The sequence below is a fragment of the Orcinus orca genome, chromosome 19 (assembly GCF_937001465.1).
Source record: "Orcinus orca chromosome 19, mOrcOrc1.1, whole genome shotgun sequence".
Lineage (NCBI taxonomy): Eukaryota > Metazoa > Chordata > Mammalia > Artiodactyla > Delphinidae > Orcinus > Orcinus orca.
Window position 1 is genome coordinate 49,154,576 of NC_064577.1, and position 15,199 is coordinate 49,169,774.

Sequence of the window (15,199 nt, forward strand, 5' to 3'; positions counted from 1 at the left end):
TTAAATAAAATGTGGTATATACATACAGTGTAATATTATTTAGCAATAAGAAGAAGTGAAGTAGTGATTCATGCTACAAAATGAATAAACCTTGAAAATCTTACGCTTAGTGGAAGAAGCCAGTCGCAAAAGAATACATATTGTATGAATCTATTTATATGAAATGTCCAGAATAGGGAAATCTACATAGAGAGGAAATAGATTGATTGCCTAGGGCTTGGAGTTTGGAGGGAATCAGGTGGGGAGTGACTGTTAATGGTTATGAAGTTTCTTTTGGGTGATGAAAGTGTTCTAAATTTGATTGTCATAATGGTTGCACAACTCTGTATATATACCGTATTTCCTAAAGCAATCTATCAGTTATTTAGCAGACTTAGTTTAACACACTTTCCTGGAGACTGCTCCTGTAAGCTTCTTCTCTTTTTCTTGTTTTCCTTACCTAACATTTTTGAAAGTCAAATGGAAGAATGGAAAAGAGAGATGAGAGAAATAATTTATAACCCATGTTTCCCCCCACTTGTGGTAAAATATATATAACATAAAATTTGCCATTCAGCCATTTTTAAGTTTACAATTCAGTGATATTAAGTACATTCACAATGTTGTACAACCATTGCCATTATCCATGTCCAGAACTTTTCATCATCTGTACCCATTAAACAGTAACTCCCCATCCCCCTGTTCTCACACTCCCTGTTGACCACCATTCTAATTTCTGTCTCCAATAGATTGCCCTTCATTAAAAAGACATACAGTATAAACTGTTGAAAAAGATGTGGAGAGATGAAACCTTATACTCTATTGGTGGGCATATGAAAGTATCTATACTTTGGAAAACAGTTTTTCCTATTTCTTAAAAAGTTCAGTATATATTTACCATATGACTGAGCAAATCCACTTCTAGGTATCTCCCCAAGAGAAATAAAAACATGTTTCACAAAGAAGATGTGTGTGCAGATATTCATAACAGCATTATGCATAATAGCAATCAATTGGAAATAATCCAAATTGCCAAGAATTGTTTGGTGAACCCACATGTTGTGGTCCCTCCATCCAGTGGAATACACATAAGCAATACAAAGAAATGAATGATACCTGAAACAATATGATTGAACAAAAAAATTATATATTTAGAAAGAAATGGAAGATAAATCGCATGATTCTATTTATTTGAAATATTTTGAAAAATTTTAGAAAAGGCAGATGAAATGAAATATACACTAGGGATTGTCTGGGGCTTGTGGTTGGTGTTCTAAAGTCATCATGAAGAAATTTGGGGGGTGTTGGAAGTATTCTAAATCTAGAATGTGGTAATGGTTATACAACTGTATAAACTTACTAAGCATTATCCACTTATATGGGGTGATTTGTATGTATGAATTTTGTGGTCATTGGGGAATGACTCCCAGCTATGATGAAGTGAAGAGATAAGCAAATCTTTTCCCCAGAAAATAAGTACATTACTGGACAGAATTGTCATACTGAGTGAAGTAAGTCAGAGAAGGAGAAACATCGTATGATATAGCTTATATGTGGAAGCTAAAAAAAAATGATACAGATGAACTTATTTACAAAACAGACACAGACTCGCAGAGTTAGAGAACGAACTTATGGTTACCACGGGGGAAGTGTCGGGGGGAGGGATAGTTAGGGAGTTTGGGATTGACCTGTACACACTGCTATATTTAATATGGATAACCAACAGGACCTACTGTATAGCAGAGGGAGCTCTGTTTAATATTATGTAACAACCTAAATGGGAGAAGAATTTGAAAAATAATAGATACATGTATATGTATAACCGAATCACTTTGCTGTACACCTGAAACTGATACAACATTGTTAATCTGCTATATCCAATAGAAAATAAAAAGTTAAAAAAAAAATAAAGTCTCAGAGGCCTTTGGGGCAACATTAAACATGTCAACATATATGTAATTGGAAGATTGTTTTAGGGAATAATGATGTTTCTCAGTTGATAATTCCCATGATAATAATAGCACAAAGGAATGGGGAGGAAATGGAGCTATACTGGAGCAAGGAGCTATAATTTATTGCAATTAAGTGTGGAATTAACATGTAATCTTGTTGTCTGTACAGCACCTTATATAGCCTGTACAGTAACCACTTAAGAAATTAATCCAAAGAATTAACAGAAGATAAAAATAGTAAACATTAAAAATAATTGTTTAACACAAAGGAAGAGGATCAGAGCAACAACAAACACCTGAGACATAAAAATAAATGGAAAATGGCAGACCTAAATCCAATTATATGTGTAATTATATTAACTATAAATGGACTCAAGTTAAAAGACAGTGATTGTCAGACCAGAATCACTTTCGATTCAAAGACATAATTGTTTCAAGTAAAAGGATGGAAGAAATGTACCATGCAAACAATAACCATAATAGAATTGGAATGGCTATATTAATATCTGATAAAAGACTTTAAGTCAAGAAATATTGCCAGAGGAAAAGAGGGACGTTTCATAGTGATAAGAGAGTCAATGTAATAGCTAGATAAAACAATTAATAATGTGTAAACACCTAACAACATAGTGCAGCAAGCATTAAACAAAATCTGACAGATTGAAAGAAGAAATTCTAGCTAACATTTACAGTTTGAGATTTAAATGCTGTGCTTTCAATAATTGATGGAAAAACTATACAGAAAATTTTTAAAGATTCAGAAGACTTGATTAAGACTGTCAACCAACATGACCTAAATCTTCCCCCAAAACCTACAAACGTAAGATTGTTTTCAAGAACATCTGGAACATTTTCCAAGATAGACCATATGATTGGCCATAAAACAAATCTAAAGAATGGAAATCAATAATAGAATGAAATTATGAAATGAAAGAGTCTCAAGTAAATTAGAAAATATTTTGAATGCAATGAACATAGAAATGGAACATATCAGAAATTATAATTGCAACTATATTATTGAATAATGGGAAAATTACAACTTTAAATGGTTATAGTAGAAAAGTGGTCCTAAATTAATAATCTTAGCTCTCCATTAAGAGATTTCAAAAACAGCAAATTATAACCAAAGCAAGACAAATGAAGTAAATAATAGAAATATGACCAGCAGTCAACAAAATAACAAACAGTGAAATGATGGGGAAAATCCAAAACTGGTTCTTTGAAAAGAATAACAAAGTTGATAAATCTGATGATATAGCAAATGGGATTGTTTTCTTAATTTCCTTTTTAATTTGGTCTTTGTTAGTGTATAGAAATGAAACTGATTGTGAGTGCTAATTTTATATCCTGCAACTTTGTTGAAGTGTGTGTGTGTGTGTGTGTGTGTGTGTGTGTGTGTGTGTGTGTGTAATCTGTAAAATCTATTACAGAGGTAATTTTCTTTCTTTTCCAATTTGTATGCCTTGTATTTCTTTCTTTTTCTTTTTCCCCTACTTTTGGTCTGGTTGCTATGGCTAGACCTTATAGTACTATGTTGAATAGTAGTACTGAGAGTTGGCATCCTTGCCTTTTTACTGATCTTAGAGGAAAATCTTTCAGTCTTGCCCATTGTGTGTAATATTAGCTTTGGACTCTGCATATGTAACTTTTATTGTATTGAGGTAGTTTCCATGTATTCCTAGTTTATTGAGTGTTTTTATCATGAAAGTGGTTGAATTTTGTCAAATAATTTTTCTGCATTGATTGAGATGATCAATCAATCATCTTTTGTTCTTCAGTTTGTTAATGTGGTATATTATATTAATTGATTTTTGTATGTTGAACCATCCTTACATTCCAAGTGTAAGTCTCACTTTTCTTGGTGTATGATCCTTTTAATGTGTTGAATTTTGTTTGATCCTGTTTTCTTTTAGATTTTTGCATCATTATTCATCAGGGATATTGATTTGTAGTTTTCTTTTTGTCTTTCTCTTGTTTTGGTCTCAGGACAATGAGGGCCTCATAGATATATGTTATAATCCTTTTTATTTCTGTGACATCAGTTTTAATGGCTCTTGTTTCATTTCTAATTTTATTTTTATTTTATTTGAATTTTTGAATTTTATTTTTTATACAGCAGGTTCTTATTAGTTATCCATTTTATATATATTAGTGTATATATGTCAATCCCAATCTCCCAATTCATCACACACATGCACACACCCCCGCCACTTTCCCCCCTTGGTGTCCATACGTTCTCTGCATCTGTGTCTCTATTTCTGTCCTGCAAACCGGTTCTTCTGTACCATTTTTCTAGGTTCCATATATATGCATTAATATATGATATTTGTTTTTCTCTTTCTGACTTACTTCACTCTGTATGACAGTCTCTAGATCCATCCACATCTCTACAAATGACCCAATTTCGTTCCTTTTTATGGCTGAGTAATATTCCATTGTATATATATACCGCATCTTTATCCATTCGTCTGTCGATGGGCATTTAGGTTGCTTCCATGACCTGGCTATTGTAAATAACGCTGCAGTGAACATTGGGGTGCATGTGTCTTTTTTGAATTATGGTTTTCTCTGGGTATATGCCCAGTAGTGGGATTGCTGGGTCATATGGTAATTCTATTTTTAGTTTTTTAAGGAACCTCCATACTGTTCTCCATAGCTGTATCAATTTACATTCCCACCAACAGTTCAGGAGGGTTCCCTTTTCTCCACACTCTCTCCAGCATTTATTGTTTGTAGATTTTTTGATGATGGCCATTCTGAAGGGGAGGGGATGGAAAAAGATATTCCATGCAAATGGAAATCAAAAGAAAGCTGGAGTAGCAATACTCATATCAGGTAAAATAGACTTTAAAATAAAGAATGTTACAAGAGACAAGGAAGGACACTACATAATGATCAAGGGATCAATCCAAGAAGGAGATATAACAATTATAAATATATATGCACCCAACATAGGAGCGCCTCAATACATAAGGCAACCGCTAACAGCTCTAAAAGAGGAAATCTACAGTAACACAATAATAGTGGGGGACTTTAAAACCTCACTTACACCAATGGACAGATCATCCGAACAGAAAATTAATAAGGATACACAAACTTTAAATGACACAATAGACCAGATAGATTTAATTGATATTTATAGGACATTCAATCCAAAAAACAGCAGATTACACTTTCTTCTCAAGTGCGCATGGAACATTCTCCAGGATAGATCACTTCTTGGTTCACAAATCAAACCTCAGTAAATTTAAGAAAATTGAAGTCATATCAAGCATCTTTTCTGACCACAACGCTATGAGATTAGAAATCAGTTACAGGGGAAAAAAATGTAAAAAACGCAAACACATGGAAGCTAAACAATACGTTACTAAATAATCATTTCTAATTTTAGCTATTTGAATTTTCTCTCTTTTTTTGTTAGTCTAATTAAGGGCTGTCAATTTTGTTGATTATTTTTTAAAAAAACAAACTCTTAGGGATAAACAAAAACAAGGAGGTGAAAGACTTGTACACTGAAAACTATAATACATTGTTAAAAGAAGTGAAAGAAGATACAAAAAATGGGAAAAACATCTCGTGCTTGTGGATTTGAAGACAATGTTGTTAAAATATCCATAGCACCTAATGTGATATTAAATACAATATCTATGAAAATCTCTATGACATTTTGTGGCAGTAATAGCAAAAACCATCCTAATATTCTTATGGAATCTGAAGGGACCCTGAAAAGCTGAAATAATCTTGGAAAAAGAAAAACAACACAACTCTGCCTCATTTCAAATCATATTGCAAAGCAATGGTAATTAAGATGATGTGCTACTGGTGTAAAGATAGATATGTAGACCAATGGAACAGAATAGAGAGTGCAGAAATAACACCATGCATATGCATCCAAAAGATTTTTGACAAGGTTGGAAAAAGCTCACAGTGGGGAAATGGCAGTCTCTTCAACAAATGAGGTTTGGAAAACTGGATAGCTACATGCAAAAGAATGAAGTTGGACCCTTACCTTATTCCATATACAAAAAATGATTATAGATTATAGACCCAGCCATTAGACTGGAACTATTAAACTCCTACAAGAAAACATAGGAGAAAATCTTTAGGACATTGGATCAGGCAATGATTTCTTAGATATTAAACCAAAAGCACAGGTAACAAAATAAAAAATAGACAAATGGAGCTACATCAGACTTTAAAACTTCTGTGTCTAAATGGAATAAATCAACCAAGTGAAAAGGCACCCTATGGAGTGGGAGAAGATCATTGTAAATCATATGGCTCATAAGGAATTAATATATAGTATGAATAAGGAGTTTCTACAACTCAACAATAATAATAATAATAAAAATAACCCGATTAACAAATGGGCATAGGACTTGAATAGAAACTTCTCCAAAGAAGATGTAGGGATGTCCAATAAGCATATGAAAAGATGCTCAACATCACTAATCATTAGCAAATCAAAACCACAGTGAAATACCACCTCCTACCTATCAGGATGACCACTATCAACAGAACAGAATTTAACAGTGTTGACAGAAGATGGGGAGAAGTTGGAACCTTGTGAACTTTTGGTGGGAGTGTAAAATGATGCAGCCATTATGGAAATCAGTATGAAAGTTTCTCAAAATATTAAAAACAGAATTACCATGTGATCCAGTAATCCCACTAAGGCATTTATATGCAGAATAATTCAAATCAGGATCTTGAAGAGATATTTACACACTCCTGTTCTTTGCGGTGTTATTCACGGTACCCGGGAGGTGGAAGCAATCCAAATGTCCATTGCCAGATAAATGGATAGAGAAATGTGGTATATACATACAATGTAATAATATTACACAACCTTAGGAAAGAAGGAAATCTTCTTACATGTTACAATGTGGATGAACCTTGAGGACATTGTGCTAAGGGAAATAGCCAGTCACAAAAGTACAAAGACTAAATTCTTCCTTTTATTTTGAATATCTAAAGTAGTCAAAATCATGGAAACAAAATTAAAAGGTGGTTACTAAGGGTGGGAAGAGGGAAGAGGAAGAATTAGTGTTTAGTGTGTATAGAATTTAAGTTTTGCAAGATGGAAAAGTTCTAGAAATCTGTTAGATAACAATATGAGTATACTTAACAGAACTGAAGTGAATACTTAAAAATGGTTTAAGTGGTAATGAAAAAAATCTACAGACAGAAAAATGATCAGTCTGCAGCTTAACTGAATTGCAGGTTCTAGCCAGAACAATAAGGCAAGAAGATTAAAGCATTAAGATAGGAAAGGGTGACAAATCAGATGTTTCTATATAATGGATTGTTGTAATGGTTGTAGTACTGTATAAAATCATTGAATTGTAAACATAAAATAAGTGACTTTTATGGAATGTAAATTACACCTCTGTAAAGCTTTTTACTCTAAAAGAAAAATTAACTTTGCCAGTGTAGGACTACTTCCTGGATTACTTCAGATTAAATTCTTTATGTCGATCATGATCCAATATTGGTACAGTAGGTTTTTCCTTTGCAACATTAGATATGTGAAACTTTTTTGTTTCTTGAGTTAATTACTTGCTTTGTAAAACGAATACATGTTATTTTAAAACTTTTTTCCTTAGGGATCATTGAACAGTGTACTCACAATGGGCAAATTGTATGGAATGTAAATTGTATTTCAATATGCTTAGTAAGAAAATTAAGGGGAATAAATTTGAGATACAAAACTGCCTGTTCCAATATACTTTTGCTTGGTAATATTTTCAAAGAAGTGATGTGTCCATCTAAAATCTAAGAGTTAGATTAAAGTACAAAAGACCGTAACTTTTGTACTTTAAGTAAAAAATATTTCGATAATTCCTCTAATATATGGCTGTTTGTTTGTATTTAACTTATGTTGTTTTTCACTGTTCTGTTCCAGTCATGGCCAAGAGTTTTTCAGCAGGCCATAACACAATAAGAACTCTTGCTCCTGTTCTTAGATGAAGCTCTGCATAGCTGATTTTATGCTTTTCGTTTTTTTCTGAATCTACGTGTCAAGAAATTATTGTCTCTGTCATGTACAGTCAAGTCAACCAACTGTTTTTAGAGGTTATATGATTGATCTGCTGGGGACGTGTTACATCTTTTCCTATTTCTGAAGTGACATTCTCACCTTACATTGCCAAGAATAATCTTCAAATGTAGTGGAAACATGTTATTTGGTCAGGGATGCAGTGGTGTATCTGTGTATATCTTCAGGCTCAGTAGTTGGTTAACTTCCATTTGCCTTCTTCCTTTTTGTAAAGGTGCTTGTGAGTGAGGATTCTGACAGTGATGGCATCGTGGCCCATTTCCCTGCTCATGAAAAACCAGTGTGCTGTATGGCTTTTAATACAAGCGGTATGTCCTTCCCTCCCCTTCACCCCCCATTTATGTTATGGATTTTCCAACCAATTTTTTGGAAATGGAAAATATGAAATATATGTGTTAGTGTATGTGAGATAAGTAAATAGTTTTCAGTAAGTGATTACTGAATGAATGAATTTATAATAAAAATTTAGAAACTCCCTAAAGATTAGTTTTACTCTGAGCAAAGTTGTGATTAAGTAGTAGCAGTAGATAAATAATAGTAGATAAACAGTGCTGTTGAACTGCATTAATTTCTGTATTATTAGTAAGGTAAGGACTTCAATATTCGAAACTACATATGTATGTGAATGGCATTTTCTCTGTAACTTCAAGTTTCTTTTTAACAATACAGTGACAGATGTACTGTCACCCTGATTAAACAGGTCTTCACATTTTAATATAGTGTGTGTGTGTGTGTGTGTGTGTTTGTATTTTGCTGAACTGTTTGAATGTAAGTTACATACATGATGACATTTCACCCATTACGAATTAAGCATGCATTTTCTAAGAGTAAGGCCCTTCTTGTACTTTATAGGCAAATATTATATTATATTCAGAAAAGTAACACATTATGTTATCTAATATCCAAGTCATAATTTAAAATTTCCCAATTGTCTCAAAAATGGGTTCTCTAACTGCTTCAAATCAAGGTCTAATTAAAGTTTACTCCTTACATTTTATGTCTCTTTAGCTCCTTTTAATCCAATTTATTACTTTCACCTTTTTCCCCCTAAATTTCAGTGTCCAGAGCAGTTGTCTTATCCAAACTCTGCATTTGTCACATATTTTTTTCATTATAATAATGTTTTCCTTATTCCCTAAAAGGCTTTTAATTTTAAATACATTCAGGCCTAAAGATTTTTTTTTAAACTTCCTAAGTATTGCTGTCTACATCATTTCATCCCAGCAGGAGACACATTATATCAGGCTCTCTTGCAATTTATGATACTATATTTGATCACAAGAATAAGTTAGTGACCCATCAGACATCTGCATTTTGCAAATAGGTTGTCTTGTGGAGATTAGCAAGTGCAGAGTGTTATTTTGGCCTCATTTCTGAAACAACTTTTTACTAAATAGTTTTGTTACATTGAAGGCTATAGAATGGTGGTTTTTCTAATTCTGTCATATTTTCTGTATTGATTAACTGCTGTATTTTAAAAAAGATTTTTCTCTCATCAACCATAAATGAACCATAGTTCTCCTGTATGCAAAAAACAGGGCAAAAATGTAATACTTTCTCTTTACCAATTTTCATAGTTAGGAATTGGTTTAATACGTCCAGTGGTGGAATTCCACTTCAGTGGACTTATTTTTAAAATACTTTGATTATGAATAGAAGATAAAATTGCTCTTATGCTTTCAGAGCTGAAACAATCTACGTAAGTTTGCAATCTTTTCCTTGCTTGGTGGGTCTGAAGAGACTGCCATTTTTATCTTATTCTGCAGAATATTAGGTAAAATTGATGGAAAGGCCCATCTTTTCCCCCTTCTTTTCATCTTTTCAGATAAAGAATGATGGTAAGAGGATAATATAAAGTATTTTGAATAATTTTCCTCTGATTATCTTAGGTATTTTCAATAGAGAGGAAGATTTTGTAGTAATTGTTGATCATTAGGGTTGATTTAATTAATGAAGACAAAGATTTATTGAAATGATCTGAATGTTGTGGGAATTTAGTTAAATTTGAAGAAACAGTGTGGAAGTTATGTCACTTATAGCACTCTACTTGGAGTAACCAGCATGACTCATTTTGATAGTCCATCTGTTATGTCAGATCTCCTTTGTATTAATGTATATTTCATATTGCCATAGTTAGGGTGCTGCAGAAGTCTGAAGCTGTATTTTCTCCTGTCTATGAATTTCCATTGTTACCAGAACATCTTATATAACTTAAAGAATGTTTTAGTTAGTTCTATCATCGTGTCATTGTGTACCAGTTTTCTTAGTTTCAGAATGTCATATAGTTGGAATATTACAGTATGTAGCCATTTCAGATTGGCTTCTTTCACTTACTAATATGCAGATATTTAAATCTCCTCTGTGTCTTTTCATGCCTTGATTGCTCATTTCTTTTTAGCACTGAATAATATTCTATTGTATGGATGTATCATACATTATTTACCATCTGTATATATTATTTGTTGAGCTGTCTGTATCTTTCATCCGCTTTTTAATTGGTTTGTTCATTTTTTGATTGTTGAGTTTTAAGAGTTCTTTGTATATTTTGGATAACACTCCTGTATCAAATATGTGTTTTGTACATATTTTCTCCCAGTCTGTGATTTGTCTTCTCATTCTCTTGAAAATTTCTGAAAATCAAAGTATTTAATTTTAATGAAATCCAACTTATCAATTATTTCTTTGATGGATCTTTCCTTTGGTGTGTTATGTAACAGTTCAGTACATATAAATTGACATTCTTGTACTGTTGTATTCTTAATTTGGTCTCACACCAAATCTTATAATTTCTTGGAGGGAAGAGAATTTTATGAGAACTATTTTATGAGTTTTAGGATCTCTTACAGTTCTTCTTGAATCTAAAATAGAGCTTCTTAACCTGGGTCTGAGAGGTCCATGGGTAATATTTAGACAGTATGTGAACCTAGAAAGAAAAAAATTCATCTTTATTTTCTTTAACCTGTAATGAAAATTTCTTTCACTTATGAATATGTACAATAAACCACTGAAATACTAGCTTGCTGGTGAGTTTGTGAGTAATAGAAATAATGGATATTTTCATATCATTTTGATGTTATTTATATAATTCTCTAAAAATGCTTATGGTTCAAAATCATGGTAGAGCCTATATTTTAATATATTAATAAAAACATATTCTACCACATGTCAATTTTTATAACCCTAAGTATTTTACTTTGTCTTTAAAAAAATATTATTCTGAGAAAGAGGTTCCTAGGCTTCACCATGTTGCCGAAAAGGTTCATGGCACTAAGATGTTTATGAGCCCATTCATGCTTGGTGTGATTTCACCTGTTTAAACTAAACACATTGGAAGCTAGACTTCATTCACAGTGCCTGGTTCAGTCCCTACCCATGGAGTCTGCTGGTGGCATAGGGACTTTTTTTAAAAAAGGAAGATAAATCCTTTGGGGAGTAAGGACAGAGTGCTAGGAGGTGACTGTTAACTTGGTCTTCTGCTTTTGGAGAAAGTTCTTAAAAAGGAAGTCAGTTCTAAACTGGAACCAAAAGATGATTAGGAAATAATGATTCAGTGCCTGGTATATAAATTAATATTAGTTGACTGAATGAGGCAAAAAAAATATGGCACATTTGACATAGATTTTGAAGCAGAGGCTATACAGTGGACTCATCAGTTTGTTATGTGGCAGATTTATTTTTCAATGTGTCAACATTTCTGCAAAATTTTATAAAATGCTTTGTATCTCTGTAAAAATTTGAATTAAATGGAGGGTTCATAATTCAGCAAGCACTCACAAAATTGGTTTGCAAAATCTTTTATAGAAGCTGGTAGACACAGATTTAGTGCAGTTGCTTACAATTCATCTTAGTTATTTACTGTTCATCTCTGAGTATTTTTGCCATTCAGAATATGACTTTTATTGTTTGAGTATGAACAAGTATGTACATAAAATATTCAATTCTCAATGATTTGAAAACCTTGATTTTATTTTAGCTATTCAGTAGCTGCACAACGTCTTAGAGAAAGGTATTGCGCTCAGCTATGGCTGCTAACTATTATCCAGCTCCTATCACTAGGTGACATTTTATTTTGCTTGTCTAGTTTCTGTATCACGTTTCTCGTTTTATCCTAACATTCTCGGATTCAGACATACACACAGACATATGAAATATTTGAGGCAAGAGGCTTCTTTGCCATTTGTAAATGCATGAATACCGTAGTAGTTATTTTTTTTCCTTGTAATTTTTTATGTAATACTTAAAAATATTTTGGGGAGATCAGATGTATTTTCTATCAAAATTTAAGTTCTCTATGAATTTACTTATAAGATGAGGCACTTTTCTGTTCTCTGGCTAAGTTATTTCTGTTAGCTTCTGAACTTCCATTAATTGCTATTTTGTACAAAGGCATCTAATTTAAAAGGCCCTTGCCATAACACTTGTTTTTTTGTTGTTTAAATAGTACCTTTTCAAAATGTAACTTTGTAAATCCTCCAGTAATACCCCAGTTTTTCCTTACATGTATCCAATATATATTTCAAAATTTATTTATATTCAAGTTTTAACTAACCCTCTAATAATTCTCTATTTGGTTAAAGGCATTTTCATTTGGTATGTAATGTGGCCAATAATAACAATAGTGCTTGTTGAAGTACTCTTAATGGGCATAGGGAAGTTCACTTAAAAAAATAAGTTTAACAAAACATATAAGAAAAGTTGATTGCCTGTTTTTTGTTTTTAAACCTGATTTTCTCTAACTGGTTTCCCTGTATATATGTATCACTGTTTTACTTTTATTTAGAGAGGCCTATTTTTAACTGCCAGAATTATTACCATGTCCTGTATATCAAAATTCAAGAACAAACCAGAAATGCTGTCCATCTCCTGAGAAATTTTAAAAACAATGTACATGATGGAATAACACTGCAAAGTGAATTAAGGAGAAAATGTAGGTTGTTTGACTGGGTGGCATGCAGTTCAGCCTTGTATGGGACCTATTCAGAAAAGAAATTAAGGGGTACCATTAAATAGAGCTGTGAAACTTTCAGTTCAGCAGCTGCATTCAGTTTGTTTTTCAATTTCTCCTTCCCATTCTTGTTTATTAGCTATGAGTGAGTCCTGAATTAAAATAAATATTTTAATGGTAACATTTATGATTTGGTTAGAAGAACCGGAGAGGCATCATGCTTAGATCTAGGCAGATTCAATATGGGTGGTGTAAGTTTGTTGCTTTCAATTATTTAGATACACGATGAGTATATTTTATATTGTATTTTCAACCTTTTCTAGGGAACTTCTTTTAAAATTAATAAACTATTTTTTAGAGCAGTTTTAGGTCCACAGCAAAAGTGAATGGAAAGTGCAGAGAGCTCTCGTATTCCACCTTTCTCCCATCCCCCCCACCCCTCAGGCCCACACCAACAACCTCCCATGCTAACAGCATTCCACACCACATTGATCATTTTCTTACAGTTGATGAACCCATGTTGACACATTATTATCATCCAAAGTCCACAGTTTACATTAGGGTTCACTCTTGGTGGTGTAATTTCTATGGGTTTTAACAAATTAATATGAACATGTACTCACCATTATAGTATCATACAAACTAGTTTCACTGTCCTTAATGTTTTTCATGAAATTTGAGACTTCTCAGTCATTATTTCTGCCTCTTTTCCCCTCTTCTTTCCTTCTTGGACTCCTGTAGATTCACCTCCTCGATAGTATCCCACAGATCTCAGAGGCTCTTCATTTTTCCTCGTTCTTTTTTTGTTAAGCTGGATACTCTCAATTGATTTCTTCTGCTGTTTAAATCTGCTTTTCGAGCCAGCCCCTCTATTGAATTTTTCATTTCAGTTATTGTAAATACTTTTCTACTCCAGATTTCTGTTTGTTTCTTTTTATAATGTTATCTCTTTATTGATTTTCCCTACTTGGTGAGACATTCTCATACTTCCCTTTAATCCTCTAGACATGGTTTCTCTGTATCCTTGCTAGGATTTGGTAGTCTCATCATTTTCTATTTTGTATATATATACACTAGATATAGGCCCTCTGTAAGATGTGTGATGTGGAAATCTTTTTTCCCAGTAAGAAGTGTTTCCTTTTGTATTTTTAATAGGGTCCTTTGCAGAGCAAAATTCTTTACTTTTTGTGAAATCCATTTTTTCCTATTTCTTTATCTATTTATTTATTTATTTATGACTGTGTTGGGTCTTCATTGCTGAGCACAGGCTTCCTCTAGTTGTGGCGAGTGGGGGCTACTCTTCAATGTGGTGTGTGGGCCTCTCATTGCGGTGTCTTCTCTTGTTGCGGAGCATGGGCTCTAGGGCCCGTGGGCTTCAGTAGTTGTGGCACACGGGCTCAGTAGTTGTGTCTCGCGGGCTCTAGAGCGTAGGCTCAGTAGTTGTGGTGCACGGGCTTAGTTGCTCCGCGGCATGTGGGATCTTCCCGGACCAGGGCTTGAACCCGTGTCCTTTGCATTGGCAGGCGGATTCTTAACCATTGCACAATCAGGGAAGCCCAATTTTTAAAATAATTTTTTATTCGTAAATTTAGGATTGTGCTATACATTTGTGAACTTTTTTATTATTATTATTATTTTTTTTTTTTTTCCGGTACGTGGGCCTCTCACTGCTGTGGCCTCTCCCGTTGCGGAGCACAGCCTCCGGACGCGCAGGCTCAGCGGCCATGGCTCACGGGCCCAGCCGCTCCACAGCATGTGGGATCTTTCCGGACCGGGGCACAAACCCGGGTCCCCTGCATCGGCAGGCGGACTCTCAACCACTGCGCCACCAGGGAAGCCCATTCTTTTTTTTTTTTTTAAAATTTTATTTACCTGGCTGTGTCGGGTCTTAGTTGTAGCACTCAAGATCTTTGTTGCAGCATGTGGGGTGAGGGCTTTGTTGTGGTGAGGGCTCTCTCTAATTGTGGTTTGTGGGCTCCAGAGCGTGCGTGCTCAGTAGTTGGGGCATGCAGCCTCTCTAGTTGTGGTGCATGGGCTCAGTAGTTGTGGCACATAGGCTTAGTTGCCCTGTGGCATGTGGGATCTTAGTTCCCTGACCAGGGATCGAACCCGTGTCTCCTGCATTGGAAGGTGGATTCTTAACCACTGGACCACCAGCAAAGTCTCTGTATTTATATTTGAATTTATGATCCCCTTTGTGTTATTTTAGGTTTATGACCAGGGTTAGGTCATGATTTTCCCAAGATACTATCCTTCCTCCATTGA

The 15,199-nt window shown here is 33.9% G+C and overlaps 1 protein-coding gene across 13 annotated transcripts in view; it reads left to right on the forward strand.

Moving 5' to 3' along the window:
* Nucleotides 1-15,199, forward strand: part of BCAS3 (BCAS3 microtubule associated cell migration factor) — a 575,920-nt gene that overhangs the window by 165,123 nt on the left and 395,598 nt on the right. For all 13 annotated transcript variants that reach the window (XR_007473338.1, XM_049701671.1, XM_033431625.2 and 10 more), the window contains exon 13: nucleotides 8,204-8,297. Coding sequence is in view for 12 of the 13 variants with exons in the window: in XM_049701671.1 (XP_049557628.1) it covers nucleotides 8,204-8,297 (94 nt within the window). In the remaining variant the exon portion in view is untranslated. The remainder of the gene's footprint in view (nucleotides 1-8,203; nucleotides 8,298-15,199) is intronic.